At 46.3% G+C, this 18928-nt stretch overlaps 1 protein-coding gene across 1 annotated transcript in view; it reads right to left on the reverse strand.

Annotated features, from left to right (window-relative positions):
* The window catches only part of Slc24a3 (solute carrier family 24 member 3), a 472748-nt gene extending 459663 nt beyond the window's left edge, over positions 1-13085 (reverse strand). The window contains 1 exon segment of the mRNA XM_038331148.1: positions 12947-13085. Coding sequence (XP_038187076.1) covers positions 12947-13085 — 139 coding nt within the window.
* Between the last annotated feature and the right edge of the window lie 5843 nt (positions 13086-18928).

An 18928-nucleotide genomic window follows, 5' to 3' on the forward strand; every position in this document is an offset into this window, starting at 1 on the left:
CCATTCCATAGGGTTATTTGGGGAGGCCAAAGACATTAAGACATAAAAAGTATCTAGAACAGAGTCCCCGGCCTGCTAAGGACTCCAGAAACATTGGTTTCCATAATATTTACAAAAGCATCGTGAGCTTTGTGGCAGATGTACACCGACAACTCCTCCAGCACGCACGGGCTGAGGCAACAGGACTAACCTGAGCTACACAGCAAGGCTCTCTCTCACATACAAAAAAACGCAATTTTATTACCATCATGCAGACATTAAATCATATCTGAACTTTAAAGTCATGAAGAAATGCTGATGACAAGCTAAAAGGGAGGCTCCGTCAACTCCAATCTTTTCTAGCAGACAGAAGAGCGGTGGTGGGGGCGTCTCCCAACTCCTTCTGTGGGCCAGTATTGCCCTGACAGCAAAACCAGACAAAGACAGCACCAAGAAACAAAATCGCAGACTATTTTCTCATGCGATCAGAACACAAAAGTCCTCAGTAAAATTTTAGCAATTCAAATCCAAGAAATGTAAACTGCAAACCATTTCCTGAGCTACTGTGGCTTCTCCATGGTGTGCAAGACTGGCTCTGTGTTCAAAAGCCATTCCACACAATCCATTCTGTATAACCACTATCAACTGTCTAAGAGGAAAATCAGAGGGGCAATTATTCTGACAAATTTCAATACCTATCCCTTATTTTTGAAAGGAGCTTCTCACCAAATGAAAATTAGACATGAAATTTCTTCACATCATAACATATATAACTATGAAAATACTACAGCAAACATCGTGCTTAACAGTTTATGACTAAATATTCCCTCCTTACATCAGGACAAGTCATGGGTGACTATTCAAATGACATACTAAAGAATCCAGCCATTGTAATATGGTAGGGAAAAGAACTGAGTATTATAGCATCTTCATTCATAAACAAACTAAAAGCAACCAAATGCCTTACAACAGGGAACAGAATAAAGTATTCAATACCTGCAAATAAAATGTTACTCAGCCAAAAGGAGTGGACACGCAAGATCCTGATTCCGAAGGCAACTTAAGTGAAGTCATAATATTAAGTAAAAGAAACAAACTGTTAGAGTCTTGGATTCCATTTAGAAAAAAAATAATTTTTGTTTTACTTTTTCTTTTGAGACAAGTCTCCCTATTTAGCCTCAACTAGCCTCAAACTCATGGTCTTCTTGTCTACACTTCCATAGTGCTGGCATTACATTTGGCTACATTCTTAAAAATTCAAATACTCTGATGACAGACAATGGTAGGGGTAATGGAGGAGAGGAAGACGTGACTACAAAGAGACAATTCAGAGTTTTGCAGGAAGAGTGATATTCTACCTGTCTCTTGACCGTCAGTCAGTTCTACTGTATGCAATTTTAAAATTAAGACATATTAATTTTTTATTTAAAAATAATGTAGGGACCAGCAAGGTGATTTAATGGGTAAGGGCACTTGCCTCTAAGCCTGAAAGAAGAAAACTCAATCTTCCCAGTTGTCCTCTGACTTCTCCACTATGCTATGGCATGAATACATACATGTACTCACATACATACATACATACATACATTCATACATACATACTGGATAGATAGAGAAGTTTTTTTCTTAATTTAAAGATCTGTTGGGCAGTGGTGGTACAAGCCTTTAATTCCAGCATTTGGACTACAGAAACAAGTTCCAGGACAGTCTGGGCAACACAGACAAACCCTGTCTCAAAGGACAAACAAACAAAAAAAAATTTAAAGATCTAATCCATTATATATGGGTTTGATATATTGAAGGGAGGAAATGACATCACAATGTTAGAAGATAATGGGACTGATCTAAATTTGCCTAGATTTGTTTAAAGTGGGTGCAATGAGTTTACTCGCTGTACACAGCCCAAAACTACCCGTGATTTTAAACCTGAAACCCCACTCCAGAGACCATGGGTTGTTTTCCAAATCCTATGATGCTAAGGTCCTAGGACGCTCTCCTTAGCAACCAGTGTTCAGACCAAGGACAAAATGAAGTTGGAAAATTATACTTCGAACATTGCTAACAAGAAAAACAGAAGAAAGAAGAAAATCCAGGGCACTCATTTCCAAAGAGCCCATTAGCCTCCTGATTACATCAAGATAGACGTGCGTGGAACAAAGCAAGGAGTGTCCCGAGGGCCAGTGCTCCGGCTTCGCACAGCTCCTTACTTGCTACATGAAGCAGCTCGCCCTGTGACTCCCCCTTTTTTCCCATGGACCGACTCTCCCGAATGTCAAAAAGTTTCCCAGGAGATTCCAGCACTTCAATAACATTTCCGAATGTGAGACAATCTGCCAAAAGTTGATCTTCATTCATTATATTCCTCCCTTAACTGTGCTGTGTTTTCTTAAGCGGATTCTTTTTTTTCAAGCAAAGAGTGAAATTGGCAATTTTCTTTCATGTCACTTCTAACAAAATCAGACATTAAGACTCAGTGGCCCCAAGAGTACTTCCACGTCAATATTCCAGAAAACAAATACCAAGGAAAGCAGTATGGAAGCCATATATGGCTAAACTTCCCGAATGATCCATCTATCTGAAGAAGCCATTTTCATGCATCCTTCATTCAGAAATATTGACGCAAATGACAGAAATAACTATCCATCAAAGAAGCCCTCTGCATACCAAGCATAAACTCTCCCTCGTGTTCAGTTCAGATTTCCATACATTAGAGCGTTGCCTCTGCAAACATAGGCTGTCCACATCTTCAGTTCTCAAATGTAAATGAACTTGGTCACTATTTCTCTGCCCCAATGTATAATCAAAATTTTGTACAGAATATAATAGTCCTGGTGGTGATTTTTTCTTCATTCTTAAAATCATGATTTTTAAGTTGATGTTATTTGAGTGTAGGTGATTATCAATTACTTAATGCCACTGGTCCTTTTATACTAAAAGATATGGGTAGTGTTGTCATTAGAAAGACCCTTCTCCATTGCCTTGATGGTTGGCAGTAGATGCACAAATCCACAAGGGTTATAAGACTTGTGGAACCCAGCATACACACACACACACACACACACACACACACACACACACGTGCACACACAAATGTATACATAATAAAAGAGTCACTCTGAGTGAGAAAGGTAGATTGGACTGATGTCACCATCCTACTAATAATATTATGTCACAATTTTGCAAAATATTACAGTGAGGTTAGCTAGAAAACACCACAATGGAGAATCCCTGTATTTTGTTTTCCATCTATATGAGAATCTTCAATTCACTCAATACAAAATTTCAATTAAAAAAGACTTTCCATTCCTCCTACTCCCTACCCTTAGTTTCCTTATGTAGCTAAAACTGAAAAGGAAGAGGGGGAGGAAGGAGGCAAGCTGATTTAAATCGTATGGGGTGGGCTGGGTTCTGTCATCAAATAAGTTATTGAGTCCCTTCATAGTCACTGTTGGGAAGACCTAAGTCCTTGAGGCAGAACAAGTGCTTTTACTGAAGGAAAACCTCTTCTCCCACTGGACTCCCTGAGAGAACCGGTCACCCCGATGGCAGACACAGTGATCTTTCTCTAGGAAATCCGACTAACCCCTGACAAAGATGGAAAACAAGACACATAGAGCCTTTCCCAGTGACATGGTCCAGTCAGATGAGCTCCCAGGGACACTCCCCAATCAAGTCCTTCCTCTGCCATTGCCGTGATCTCTGCAACAGCCCCACCTACACACAAGGGAGGTGCGGACACCAAAGTGCCCGACAATTAAAGACACTGGTAAGGAAAATGGAACAACATAGGTGGACAAGAGCCACTTATAGAAGGGTCCACTGAAAGACGGGGAATCTTCAAAATTAATGTGTGCATACTTAGAGGTGGGAGAGATGATGCGGATGGATAAAATAAGGAGCTACTAAAGTAATTCCCACAGGAGATGCAGCTCTTGGGAGGTGAGGCCAGTGTAAGAGTTGGAAACCTGGGCCACACGACGGTCTAGCGAATGACAGCACTTGCTGGGCAAGCCTGGTGACCTGAGTGAGATCCTCGGAACCCAGGAAAAGTCGAGGCGGAGAACCAACACCATAAGGTTATCCTCTGCCTCCACGTGCACGCTTCTTCTGACACACGCCATATAGGCAGACACATGCAATAATGAAGAATTAAGTAAAGGTTTCTTTTTTAAGGAGTAGAAAATTCTTGGTTATAAAAAGGAGAGGGGCTGGAGAAATGGTTCAGAGATTACAAACACCGGCTGCTCTGCCAGAGGACCTGGGTTGGATTCCCAGCACCCATGTGACAGCTCAAACTTTCTGCAACTCCAGTTCTAGGGGACCCACACTTCTCTTCCAGCTTCCTCAGGCACCAGGACCACATGTGATACACAGGCATACATGTAGTCAAAATACTTGCATGTATTAATAAATAAATATATAAGTAACATGTATAGAAATCAAACCAAATGTCTGGAACGATTGCATGTAACTGTAACCTCAGTCCTTGAGAAGCTAAGGCAGAAGGATCATGCATCCAAGGCCAGACTGGACTGTATAACAAAACCTATCTCAGAAAAGAAAGAAAAGCTCAGTCCAAAGGGTAAAAGGAGTAGGAAAGGAAGGTAGATGAGGGGATGCTTCCAGGAACTCAGGCATGCAGTAACAGACAACCCAGAAAGGGAGCAACCAAGGATGAAGACATCACAGCGGGAGATCCTAGGCCCATGGGACACGCACTTTCAGATCAGAAGAATCTGAAGGGTGTGGACAGACACAGAACCATACTGGTCATATTACTCACTGACTCTAGGAGCAAATAACAGGAGGAACAAAGCAAATGTCTTAGAAAAAGGAAACAGAGTAAAAAAAAAAAACAATTAAAAAACAGAACAGCATCAGGCTTCCATGAGGCATCGTTGAAAGAAAGAAATACAAGCAACATCTTCAGAGCCCCAAAGAAAAAGAGGCCCACCCTAAATTATTTTCCTTTTATTTTAAATCTAATGCTAGCCTTAAAATCATAATCCTCCTGCTTCAGCCCTCCCAAATTCAGGATTATAGGTGCATAACCTACGTTATGAGCCCAATCCACCTGACCCAATGGGTCAGAAGAATGATCACAGCTTCAAACATACCAGGCATCACACCTACGCTTGCTTTGCCTTATTCCAGAGGCACCTGGAATGTGTGAGCCCTAAAACAACAACTGCTGGCATAAGCCAAGAGGGACGCATGTGCGACTTCTAGGATGAGACCTTCCAGGGGAAGAGCTCAGAGATGTGAACGGCACAGAGCAGAGACGCATGCGCGACTTCGAGGCGGACAGCTTCCAGGTGAGAGCTGAGAGACATGAACAGCACAGAGCAGAGACGCATGCACGACTTATAGGAAGACAACTTCCAGGTGAGAGCTCAGAGATGTGAACGGCACAGAGCTGAAGGGGGGGGGCAAGACGACAGCTGGACAGCAGGCTTCCCAAGTAATCTGACCAGACAAGAAACAGCCAGAAGAATCTGCATGAAGATCGCTTCCCTGAGAAACCCCGATGGTGAACGTAATGCCAGTGTACATAGGAAGATGAGATGAGGCCGGGGGAAGAGAGTTTGGAGTAAAATTGTGGCGAACATTGAGAAAACCAAGCAGAAGAATATTGATTTACATCCAGAAGAGAAAATTTGAGTTCAGTGTATTTCACAGCTCAGCGACAATGGGCCTCTAAATAGCCACAATACAATGAATATTGCACATTTGCCTACCCCAGCGGGCTCAGTCGTGGCTGCACACTGGCACCAACTGCGTCACCCTTAACAAAACATCACAATGTCCACACCACACCCTGGGGCGTCCCATCAGTATCTGTGGGCAAGGTTCAGACCCAAATGAAGCGCAGAATTCCCCAGGTGGCACTGCAGAGAAGCCTGAGGAACATGAGCTCTTCGGAGAGATAATTCTCACCTGTAGTCTACTCCTCACAAGTCCTCATCTGTGGCGGCAACTGCTAATAATCCCAATTTTCAACTGTCGGCTTGCTGTCCCACCAGCTCACTAAGTCAAACCACCCAAAAATGAACACTTCCCGTTCCGTCTAGAAAATGGCACTATTGACCTACTGGTGTGGATGTGCAATGCCAGTCTGGTCAACCAGACCTCTCCACCACCCTCTGTTCCTTCATGTCCTCCAGGGGTTGAAATTCTGGTGGCAGACCAGGTCGCTAAAGTAAAAATGCCCCTTTCTCAGTCAGAACGAAGCAGACATGTACGGGGAAAATAAAGAGCAATACTATCAATACTGCAAAAGCTACAGATGGGAAATTCTCCAAACTGGGGAGCAGCTGAGCTGATTTTATTTGCCCATCCTCTCAGGAATACATAGCTACTGAAAAGCAAAGAATGAATGCTAAATTGCATGGTTTAAATAAGCAACCAGCGCTGGTCTTTCCTGATCCCCAGGGTTCCCTTCTAATCCTAAACTCCAGGCTTTAAAGGGCCACGGCCAACCAGCTCCATGGTCCACATTTGAACCCAGGTCCTCTAAGTTTTACCCAGGCTTCAAATATATATGGGGCTCTCCTAATCCCATAAGCATTTACGTCATCCAAAACAACAGCAGCAGCTTAGCCACACAGCCTCCATATTGTAGTTAACGACACTTGGAGCCATTCACTTTTGTCAATCTATCCAGAAAATGACATCTCATTATTTTTAAATTCCAATTTCCCACTTGATAATTGAGGGTGGAAAATGTTATTGGGGGTTATCGGCCATCTGCAGTGGCATCTCTGTCTGCTGCCTGCCCACAGAATGTCTCAGGTTTCTAGGAGTTTGTCTTTCTAACCAGTTTCCGTTTGCTTTCCAGGTCTCAGCACCTCTATAGAACCACATACTCCTCCACGGCATGCTGTATTTCTCATTCATAGCTCCAAAATTCTTCAAAAGTAGCTACTCGGTGCCCCTCTTCTCAAAAATCCCAAAGACCAATACTGGGTGTCTATCTCAGATACCACTGTAACCCCAACAACTAGCAAAATGCCTGATTAAAGGAGTCATAGGCAGAGATCCCTGGATCTGATGTCCTTGGGAGCCTATGAAGGACTCCTTCCAAGGAATCCACCGAGAAGAATTTCACAAAAAGAGAGCTAACAGAGATGGTTATGGGGTAGGAAAGCCATTAAAGAATGGTGACACCCAACATTAGCAACAGTAAGGAGGAGCATGGCCAATCCCAAGCCAGGAGCAGACTGAGAGAATAGCAAGCGGAATGCTGGAGGCCCATAGCCCATCACCCCCTTGGCTTATGGCAAACCTTCCTCCACTTGAGTCCTGAGTACTTCACATTCTCAGATCCTACACAGCAGAACCTTGTTTAAAACTATTACAAGCAATGAATAAAACGGGCTGTCAAATAAACTCTACAGAATCAGAAACTGATGGCCATCAATCAGAAATCCTCAAATCTCTCTCTTGAGATCATAACCCACTTGCAGTGTGACGTCGGCGACATTTTTTTGAATCCCCCTAGACCTCAGTTTCCCCATTGGAACAGTCTCTGTAGTATCCTCTCCATTACCCAAACACATACACAAAGATTTTCCTTGTGTGCATGGAACACTCCTTATAGAAGCGAGAGTTGCCAAAGTCCTGCGCTATCAGCCAGCTTCCACCAGGCCTTGGAATGCTCAGCAAATAGCTAGTTTTGCAATTCTTTTGGCTTTGCCAACCCTCCGGGGTAAAAAAAAAAAAAAAAAAAAAAAAAAAAAAAAAATCTTCCCACAAGGATCCGAGGCTTCTGAGGAGAGGAAATCTTTGAGAAAAATCTGGGTTGATGAGCAGCTAAGAAAAGGCAGGAGGAGAGAAACACTTCTATATATGTTTGTGCGGAAAATAGAAAAGGTTGAAAGCAATGTGTTTCTAAAATACTGCTTCTATGAAGCCAGCCTTCTGTTACTCCTTACTCCTCAGCGGACTGAAAAAGGCAGGGTGATTCCCTGTCTTGTGTTCCTCTCTGCCAATGCTGGATAATGCATCCATATTCAACCTTGACACGGGCATCCCCAGGTTCAAATCCTACCACTATCCAAGTGATACTGCACAGAGCCTGCCACGTTTTTTTTTTTTTTTTAGCTCGGTACTTGCCAAAGGAAAAAAAAGGGCAACAACATTAAATTTACAGGACCAGAAATTGTGAAAATAAGCATATGCCAGCAAGTAGGGCCCTAAAACATGGTGGATTTTTTTTTTGGTTTTGTTTTGTTATTTATATCACAGGCATTGAAGTTCAGAAATCAAAAGAGCTTCTCTATAACAAATATATTTCAAGCTCTTATTATGGGATGGGTGATGGGGGTGACAGATGTCAGAATAGATCACAGGGTCTCTGACCTCCTGGAGCTCAGAACCCAATGAAGAGGAATGTTACTCAAACAAACAGATAGCTGCAGACTTTGATAAATATAATCAACCGAAAGCAGTGTTTTCAGAGAACACAGTGGGGAATCTAATATAGTCCAGGAGATCCTGGCCTTGCAGACGGATTAAGTCACCGCAGAGTGAAGTGGTGGTGGACACAGCAGTACACAGGGACCAGCACATGTGAGAAATCTGGGACCAGAAAGGTCATGCACCCTTGTGAAGCAACAGAAAAGTCCAAGTGAAGTCAGAAAAGAGAAGGCTAAAGGAGGAGACATGAGGTGAGGGAGTCTGCACATTGCACCCCAAGTCCTCTGATGAGTGGAATTCCATGGAAGCCAAGATGAACTCTCAGTTTGCATTTCAAATCTACACTGTACATCCTTCTTCAAAGATTATCTCCCTCTTCACACCAGATACGGTTAAGGCCAATATTCTCATGATTGGAGGACATTTCAAAATATTATGCATGTGCATATATGGACGGCGTATATTTACATGGGCATACATACAGATGTTTACATACAAGTTATATGTATATACTTCCTGTACTCACAACTGGTCACCTTGGGAAGTACCTTCACTCACTCCTAAGTTATGGTCCTTTCAAATCTCCAGAGTTTTTCCAAATATAGCAGTCATCCTATTTCCCATTACACCGAGAAAATGGTGACTCCACATCCTCACCCGTTCAACCTGGGTGGCATTTGTTCTTGTCTTGACCAGCAGAAGGCCATCATGGCAGCAGGACTCTGTGGCTTCTGCTAGACCATAAAACTGCCAGGCACCTTGTTGTTCAGGGGTGCTATCTCTTGGAACCTGGCTGCCATGCTCTGAGGAAGTTCAAACGGAGCCCCAAGGAAAGACGATGTATGTGTTAGTCAGCATCCACATCAGTCCTTATAAATGGGAGTGATGGTGTCTCGGATGATTCCAAACCCACTGTCATGTTGCCCAGTCTTACACTCTTCCCAGTCAAGGCCTCTGACATAATGAAGTAGAGAAAAGCCATCCAAACATGCCCATCAAATTCCTGAACTGAAGTACCCATGGGCAAAAAAAGTTAAACAACTTTTTAAACTTGATACCAAGTTTGGGGCTAATTTGTTAAATAGTGATAGTAACTGACATATATCTATCTCTCTATATATGTATGTATATAAAGGATATACATATATACTCCTAAGTTGTGATCTTTTCAAATCTATGAATGTGTATATGTGCAAATATTTATTTTTTTCTTAGTTATACCCTTAGAACTTTCTAGAGAAGATGTATATAACTGCTCCCACATTAGAACTCCTACCTCAAGAGAAAGATGGCCATGGAGTTTATATATTTAAAAAAAGTGAAACATTTGTAAGCCACTCAATGTATACAAAAGTAATCCATTCTCATGGCAAGAATAAATGAAAGCCCTCATTAGCAAATCTAACACCTTATTTAAATTGGCTTTGAACACAGAGATCAAAAAGAAGATCTTCATCAGCAACAACTAAATAGGGCACCTGGGGCCTGTGTCTCCCCTGCTGAAGGCTCACAAGACTGAAGCCTGTGTTTGCAGATGAGGTAAATGCACATAAGGTTTGCTTGGCACAGTGCCTGGCACTTGAGATGCCCGAACTGTAGCTGCTATTATTATTGCTTTTGTTGTAGTTAGAATTAAGAATTCTCTTCCTCTCAGCACCAACTCTTCCTGACCTAAATTAAACAATCCTCACATCCTAGCTACACAGGAGGGGGAAAAAGAGAACCCGTATAGATTCTTTGATATACTTCTTCTAACCAAATACTGAGCACAAAAAAAGACATTGCAAAACAGAACTGAACTTTTCAATATGTTCCCAAGTCTTGATTTACTGAGAAATCAAAAAAAATCCCAAATTTCATGATTAGAAATGTTAGACATTATGTAACATAACTTTCACACACCTCTATTCCTTATAAAAAGAACTAACTATCCTTTTATAACAAAAAAAGGGTAGGGGATTCTTAGGAAACAGGCCTGGGGGGGGGATTATCTTGCTATCTTTAACAAATACCACATGCCTTTAAAGGTAAAATATTGCCTTTGGTCATTAGGACAGTACAACCACACGACCAAACAAGCATCACAGTGCTGCACCTCAAAGCAAGGAACACAACTGGGAACAAAGAGTCAGGTCCCCTCAAGTTGGCTTGTCCCTCCACTCCTCAATTCCTATGTGACTTTACTTAAACGCCCATTGTGAGTCCCAGAATCTTTAAAATGGCATAAAACGATGAACCTTTTGCCCACGCTGAAAGGATATTACGTAGAGTAGCCCTTGAGTTTTGGGGGTGTCACTACTCAGATGTTTCTAATGCCGAATGGCAATCCCCAAGCAAAATACTGGTGGAAGATCCCCATGCAGTAATTAATTTGTTTAAAATTATCTTGCAAGAAAACTATGCCTTGCTGCTGCAACACGGCTGGACCTCCCCTACTGAAAGCAGCATCTAATGGAAGCAAGGTGATTAGAGACAGAATGAGGACCAGTAAGCCAAAAAGTTGGGGGTGGAGGCAACAAGCGGAGCCTGGGTAACAGGGTCCTTAGAACTGCTGGGTTTCTCCCAGCTAAGTCTTTCCAGGGCTGGGAATCAGGAGTCCCTAAACTAGACATTGACAGTAGACATTGACAGGGGGCTAAAGAAGAAGGGAGAGTGAGAACGAGAACATGAAATATAAATAAGAAAAGGGTAGCCATGGGATATGCTACAGCATAAAATTTGAGTCAGTAGCACCTGGACAGAAACGTCATTGTCAGGGCAACTACTTCCAAATGAAAGTCTAGTCATCAGGTTCCAAGTTTACATTGCGTGCTACCCTATCAGCCCAGACATTCCAGCTCCTGGTGGGGGTAAAGAATTGAAGCCCCCTGCAGCTGATCCACTTTCACTGCGTGGGTCACATTTACCACCCAGGGGAAAAAAAAAAAAACAATGTCTTTTATGTCCTGGAAAGTGCTGAGAAGCCTGTCAGTCACAGGGCCCCAACCTGTAGGGAAACCGCCACCAAGTAATTGACTTGAAATAGCTCTTGCCAAGGGAGGCATAAACTATCTGTTGGCTATCTCTCAGAAAAACTACGAACCCTCTTAGTGACTGTCAGTGGGCACTGCTTAGCACATCTGAATCTGCCCTTGGAGAGAAGACTCACTTCATTCAAACAACACAGCCCCTCCCTCGTGTCAGCACCCAGGGCCAGAAAAATCTAAGATTCAGAAGCCACAGTGAGAGTCATCAAGTCTAAGGGCTTCACTGAAAACCAGGACTGCTTCTCTCCCGTTACCATATATGATGAAGTCTCTATGCAAAGTTCAGAATGACCCTCGAGTTTCACCATGTAGCACTACATCGGCCAATGTGAGGGAAGTCCCTTTCTTGATGGATGGCATCTTTTAAAATGTCACCATCACTATCAAAACACCTTTATTGTGCGCTTCAAAGCAACGCTTATCAGATCCGTGTCTATCTTAAGAACGCAGCACATTTCTGTAACTGTTTTACTCCACCTACAGCCATTTATTCGTCTGCTGCCCCCAGAAACCTGACACTTGAAAAGCCAGGGTACAAAATCATTTTACAACCGCTTTTCTCCCAAGCCTTTCCTTTCCGTGCTGTTATTTTGTTCTTTTACACAGCTGCACCCCAGAGTCCAAATTGTTTCCAATAGACAACTGTTCCGAGCACATTTCTCCTCGATGTCTATTTTCGCTCTAGAAAAGCCAAGGGCAAAGATAAGACCGAAGTCTCTCTCTCTCTCTCTCTCTCTCTCTCTCTCTCTTTCTCGTGTGTGTGTGTGTGTGTGTGTGTGTGTGTGTGTGTGTGTGTGTGTGTGTGTGGTGTATGCGCGCGCGCTCGTGCACCATCAGCCAAGGCACCAGGAAAAAAGTGGACAGCACAGAGTGATCCAGCTCAACAGCTCAAGTCCGGGGAAGGAAGCAAACCAGACCTGAGAAAAGAATTCATGTGTTCCTGCTGAGCGACCCTATAAGAGAAAATGCCCATTACTAAACCCCAGCTTGGGTAGCTATCACTTTCTCCTGTCCGAAGTTACCAGCACCTGCTCTTGTACCGCAAGGGTGGCAAGGAGTATTCTCTGTTGCCCACTCCACCTTTCTGTGTGGAGAACACGTGGAGAACCGGGAGTGAGCCGATTAGCCAGCCCTGCATGCCCTCAGCAAGCCAGGAGTACAGGTGGTTGATTACCTGCACAAGTACCGATTGCTGCCAGAACAACTTTATTACTGGCCCTGTTGGTGAAAGGTTCTTGCTTAGGGTGAGACTCCTTGTCACCACCGCCACCACCAGTCCTCAGACTGTGGGAAAGGAGCAGAAGGCAAAGGTCTTCAGGTTGCCTAAGGGGGCTGGTCGCTCGCTCCTCCACTGCAGCAGTCTTAGAGCCCAGACCCCTTCCTCCCGAGCCCTAGAGGAACCTGGGTGTCCTCGTGCCTATTCTGTGTGGCCAGAGCCGAGCGCAGCCGCCCCGCGCTGAGCGCCCCAGAGCCCGAGCCGCTGGAGCCGCAGCGCCCACTCGGGGAAGGCTGCGAGCACTCACCCTTCTGCTCTCGCAGGCTAGACAGCGACCAGAGCAGCAGCGCCACTGAGGCCAGGAAGCAGAGCTGGCTCAGCAGAAGGTCCCTCCGGCGGCGGCGGCGGCGGCGGCGCGCGCGGTCCTGGTTGCCCGGCGGCTGCATCCTCGGGCGGCCGGGCGGCGTCCCCGGCGGGCGGCGTCCGCTCGGGTCGCGGGCGGCCGCGGCGGGGACGGCGGCGGGAGGCAGCCCTGCGCGCAGCAGCCGCGCGTCCTCGCTGCGTTCCCACCCGGCCGCCGCCTCCTGCTCTCCCTCCTCCCGGCCGCTGCCCGTCTCCACGCCGTCGCCCTCGTCGCTATCGCTCAGTCCCTCCTCCCCCGCCACCTCCTCCTCCTCTCCGCTCGCCCGCGCCGCCGCCTCCTTGCGCTTGGGGTCCCTCTCCAGCTCGCGCACCATGGCTCCCACGCTCCGCGCCCGCGCTCGGCCTGGGGCGGCGGCGGCGGGGGCGGCCGGGAGGCGGGGGCGGCGGGGGCCGGGGAGGAGGAGCAGGGAAGGACCGGCGAGAGGAGGGCCGGCCGCTGGCCACCCTGAGCAGGCCCTGGTCTCCGGCTGCGGGAGCGCGTCGCAGAATCGCCCCCCTACTCCACGGTCCACGCGCGGGGGACTCGGAGCCGAGTGGCGGCCGGGGCGCGCCAGTGGCACGGGCGAGCACAGCTTCCCGTAGCCCCGCAGCGAGTCCACGATAGGGGGTGGGGTGCACGGGAGGGGGTCTCTGGTCAGCACTGCGGGGAGGGGGCGCAGGGAGGAGACTGGGCTGCGGAGGGAGCCCAGTGCACAGCCTTTCAACCCTTTGGTGCCCAAAGAAAGCGGTGGTGCGGGAGGCCCGCAAGGCGGGATTCGGGTAGACAGATCTCCACAGAGGAGGATTCGCTTGAAACTTTCAGAGAAAAGGAGATTTCCTTGGCTCTCTTCCATCCTCTGCCTTCAGTTAGAGCGTGAGAGTGTGCTAGGTCGCCAGTGCCTAACCACTGGTCCTGCCTCCTCCCGTTGGCCTCCGGGGTTCCCCTCTGCCCCCTGGTGGGGATCCCGGTGAGCCAGTCTCAAGTTCTAAAACTGGTCTCCTGGGGTCTTTTGGCTTAGTAGGGGTGTCCTGGCTCCCCCCTCTGGCTCAGGTTCACAATTCTCGCTCCCTGAGGAACTGAAGCAAGTCCAGTGTGTGGCTGAAGCTAAGGGGACCCTGGCATGATCCCTGGGGAAGGAGACTACTGGCTTTCTATGAGGCTCATCAGCCTATCTCACCTCAAGATTATATCTAGGCCCCCATTCCCCTAATTCGGGTTCTTCTATTCCTGCCTATTTGAAATGTGGAAGCTGATATCCCCACCTCCATCTGCAGTAGGTGACCACTGAAATTGATGATCCCAGGCACAGCTCACTTTCCATGCTTGGATCCTGGACTGGACATCCCTTGCCTCCTTCCAGTGCCTGCCAACTGGGGCACAACACACAAAACCAGAGAAAGAGATGTGTTTTACAAGTGGTGCTGAAAACCTAAGTCTTATCCTAAATGGGATGGCCCTAGAAACCAGATACATGGCTTGGATGGCTCTGTGGAAGCTCTTGGGATTGAGCAGTCTAGCCCTGGGAGGTTGCGGGCAGGGGAGGAACCTCTGTACGGGTTTCTCCATCTAGGTCACAAAGGATCCACAGAATCGGCAGTAGGTGACCTTCTACACTGTCAGGTGTCCCCTGACAACATCTGGGGAAATGGGAGAGGGGGGGGGGGAAGGAGAGAGGAGAGAGAGAGAGATTTTGCTTCCCGTGGGTACAATGTATTCCCTCCTCCCCTCATGCTGGCCGCCCCATGTGCAGCAAGCCTTCCCTGAAATACCCGAGTGAGTCCACCTTTGCTTTGATTGCCGGGTACCAAAGGAGGAATTTAAACTATTCAAGTCCATCCAGGTTGGAGTGTCATGGAGAATTCCCCAGTTAGGCCACCTCCATTAAGCACTCTGAGACCCTTGAGGAGTTCAGAGTAATCCAACTTGCTAGGAAAGTCATTTATATGAGTCTCTTGTGAAAAGGAAGCGTGGGGGGCGGGGAACCTGGAATTTACTGAGTCAAGAAATGAGCACTAACTCATCTGAGGGCAGAAAATACCATAGGCAGAAGGAATTGTGTGATCTGGCCATGTGTAGGGAGTGTGAGGATGTGAGGAAGAGGGGCAGTGAGTGGGGAACTAGACCAGGTACTGATGATTCCCTAGAAGAGAGAGGAGACTCCTGTGGCCCAGAGAAAGGACGGTGCTGGTTGATGCTTGTTTTGAGAAATCTCAGAGTAAAAGGAGATGGGAAAATTAAAACACATTGAAAGATAGCTTCTGGGAGCTGCCAATCATGACTGCAAGTGGAAGGTGGGGATTTCTGATTCCCCAGTGCCGTAGAGCAGAGGGGCTCCCTAACTCATAGGATGAGAGCATCTCTGCCAGAATGTACCTGAGATCACAGAGGTCCTTTGTCTCTTCCTCCCACCCCACCATCAGGCAAGGGTAGAACAGAGCAATCTCTTGGTGCCCTATCAGATCTAAAAGAGAAGGGAGACAGCCTTGGTGTGGTTCTTTGAGTTCTATGTTATCTGCCTGGCTCAGTTTTGGGGAGGTCCCTCAGGAAACAAGAAGTTTGGAAGGAGCTGGATCCAGAAAGAATGTATCTGTGGTCTTTCACTCTAAGGAAGTTCGAGGCTCCCGATGTGGCTGCTGCCTTTTATTCCCGGGTCTGTTCCCCACTTGGTCTCACATCTTATGCTTCAAGATAAAAATCCCACACTTACAGTTTCATCCCAGAATGAGCTGACATGGAAAGAGAAGCTTGGATGCGCTGGGCCCATTCCCCCACAAGAATGAAGCAGGTGTATTTACAGAGTATCTCCACACTGGGTGGAGGCAGGGCTCACCCTCTTTGCCCCAGTTTATACTTCCATAAGCTCTTCACTTGTAATTGCGTGCAGAGTTGGTTTCGGGATAGAAGCAAATCATTGTTTGCACAGCCCTGCCATTGCACTACCACCAACAACAAAACTCAAAAGCCTTCCCAGGAAACGGAGCATGCTGACACACTTCTGTGATCCCAGCCCCTAAGAGATTGAGGCAGAAGGATTACAAATCTGAAGTTGTTTGGGCTATAAACATAGTTCCAGGCCAGCCCTAACTACACAGTGAATGAAACCCTGAATCAAAACAGCAACAACAAGAAACAAGAGTAACAAACAACACTCCCTCCTATGATAACACTGGCTTGATATCATTCATCAGGCAGTGAGGTGGGGCCTCCACTGTGTCAAGACAAGGTACATCTTTCTGGGCTCTGCTGCGGTCTTTTCCTGCTCTCAGATCTCCCCTCACCCACAGTGCCCAGACCTGACTGAGCAGTCTCCACAACAAAGCAAGGTTGTGTCTCCATAACACCAACCATTGCCAGTTGTGTGCAACAGACAAGCCAGCATCTAGAGAGGAGGAGAGGAGAAAAAAGAAAAGTAACCACCTACATGATGAAGTGCCCCCTCTCCATGCTGCTCAGTAACACAGAGGTGAGACCCAAGCAAGGAAAGATCACTAGCTGTCCACGGGGAACATTTTTGCACAATAAACCAGTGTAGGTAGAAGGAGAAAAAAATCTTCCTGGGACAGACCTTGGATGTAGGACCTTCTATGGGTCTTGGGAGTTAAGGACATGTGATTTGTCTGTTTATTGCATAGGTAGGACTGACCAACTGCCCTTCACCTGTGGGTCACGTGTTCTTCCCATTGCCCGGCACACAGAATTGGGTAAGATCCCCACTTTTATTGCGGAAGAAACTGTACTTCCCTTGCCCTTTGTCTTTATTAAAAAGCTTGTGCAGCCACAGCTCGAATTGCAAAGCTCCTCTTCTTCTGTGAACATGGAGAACGCCATGTCCCCAGCATGGGCTCCTCCTGGGTTAGGAGCTCAGCCGACGCCTGGGGTTCAAAGGGACCTCTTATTTTATCATATTTTTAAGTGTTAATTTTTTTTTCGTTCTTTCCCCGGTTGTATGCACTTGTTTGAAGAATTTTGACTCACCACATGGATGGCTGTAATTATCTTTGCATGGCTCATGGCCCAAACCACAGCTTTCTTCTTTCTAAAACGGACTTTAATGAGGTAAATATATATATCAGAATGTGCACAGTTTAAGTCTTTACTCCACGAAGTCAAGTTTGTACATGCACCCTGCTAAGTACCAAAGTAAGCCTGGGACATTTTCTTTTGAAAGCAATAATCCTTCCGTATGGCAGCCTTCCTCCCTCTTCTGCCACTTTAGGTCACTCTCGCCTGTCCTTGAACTTCCAGTCACTCTGCTTTGTCTCCCTGAGATCCATCCACACTGGTGGGGTGCATTTGTTTGTACTTTCTCATGGAGGTATGGAGGATTCTTTTTTTTTTTTTCCTACCTGACGCTTCAGTTCCCTTCCAAGTTCAGTCTGAGCCAAGAATAATCAAACCGCCACCTCTGGACCAGAGACAAATGACCTCCCGGGCTAGCTAGTTTTGTAAGGAACTTCAGCTAAAATTGAAAGCAGTCTCTGGCTGCTTCTCAAACCTGTTGTGCCACGTAAGGATTGGCACCAGTGTGACTTCAGTTACACGTGTCAACAGATGGGTTGGGGGAGAGGGGGTGGCATGCTTTGAAAGATGAGCACAGGGAAACTCTCCGTGAGTATGTACACACTTCAAAAACTGCTTTTCACGGGGAAAGTCAGTACCATCACCCCCCCCTCTATTTTTCTATCTTTTATTCTGGGGGTGAGGGGAGGAAAACAGAACAGATGCCCTCGGGAATAATGCACACTCCGTCCCTCATAATCAAAGACTTTCCTTGTGATCCGGTGTTAGCTGGTGTTAAGGGTCCATGGGGACTTATCAGGGATGTCCTCACCCAGCCACCCTGGGCAGTGGGGGACAGACCTGGTCAGCTGTGTTATTCTCCAGCTTCCTGGGACTCTTCAGCAGGCCGGGACCTGGTGCTGTGAGAGACGGCCAGCTAGGTGGGCCCTTGGCGTGGATCCTAGAGGAAAACCTAAAAAGGAAAGATCTATTACCTAGCTCCCGCTTGTCAATATTTTCAGCTGACTTGCTTTGAGTGTTTCTGAAGAACTAGGACCACACACCAGCACATTCTGTGGTGATGCCTCCATCGCTTGTTTCACCTGAATATGAGAAATGAGTTCCATGAAAATAATCCAGAGTCACAGAAATAAGAGACTGAAGCGCTCAGTCCTCAGAAGGAAAACATTAAGCACTCGCAATGTGAGCCCTTTGATCACTCTTAAGATCATTCGGTTCTCAGCCTGTGAATGGCGACCCCTCTGGGGGTCAAATGACTCTTTCCTAGGGGTTACCTAAGACCACCTGAAAAGAAAAAAAAGGATTATTTATATTACAATTCATAGCCATAGCAAAACTATAGTTAAGAAATAGCAATGAAAATAATTTTATGGTTGGGGCGTCACCACAGCGTGAGGAACTAACTGTGTTAAAGGTCACAGAATCAGGAAGGTTGAGAACCACTGACTTAGAAGGAAAGCAAACCAGTGTCTCTCTATTTTGTCTACGTAAGCTCAAGCGGATACACTATGTATGGAGAGACGGCCAGGGCGGGCCCCAAAGTATACTGCTGTCCTCTGATCGTTTGATCTATGAGCCGCTTGGGATTTATATTTATGTTTTCAGACACTTGTACATAGCCCTGGCCAGTCTTAGATTTGCAATCCTCCTGACCTGGTCCGCTGGGGGCTGTGGCTGCAGGTGTGGCCACTGTGCCCTGCAAAGAGTCTCATGCTTTTAATTAAGATGTTTTCTCAATATCTCATCCTGATAGGTTATGATATATATCAGGGAAAATTAGAAGCCACAGTATGCATAATCCCATTTCTTTAAAGTTCGGCAAAATCACCTCTCTCTCCCTATATATGTGAGTTTATTGTGTATGTA

Source organism: Arvicola amphibius, chromosome 5, assembly GCF_903992535.2.
Source record: "Arvicola amphibius chromosome 5, mArvAmp1.2, whole genome shotgun sequence".
In the NCBI taxonomy this organism is placed as follows: domain Eukaryota; kingdom Metazoa; phylum Chordata; class Mammalia; order Rodentia; family Cricetidae; genus Arvicola; species Arvicola amphibius.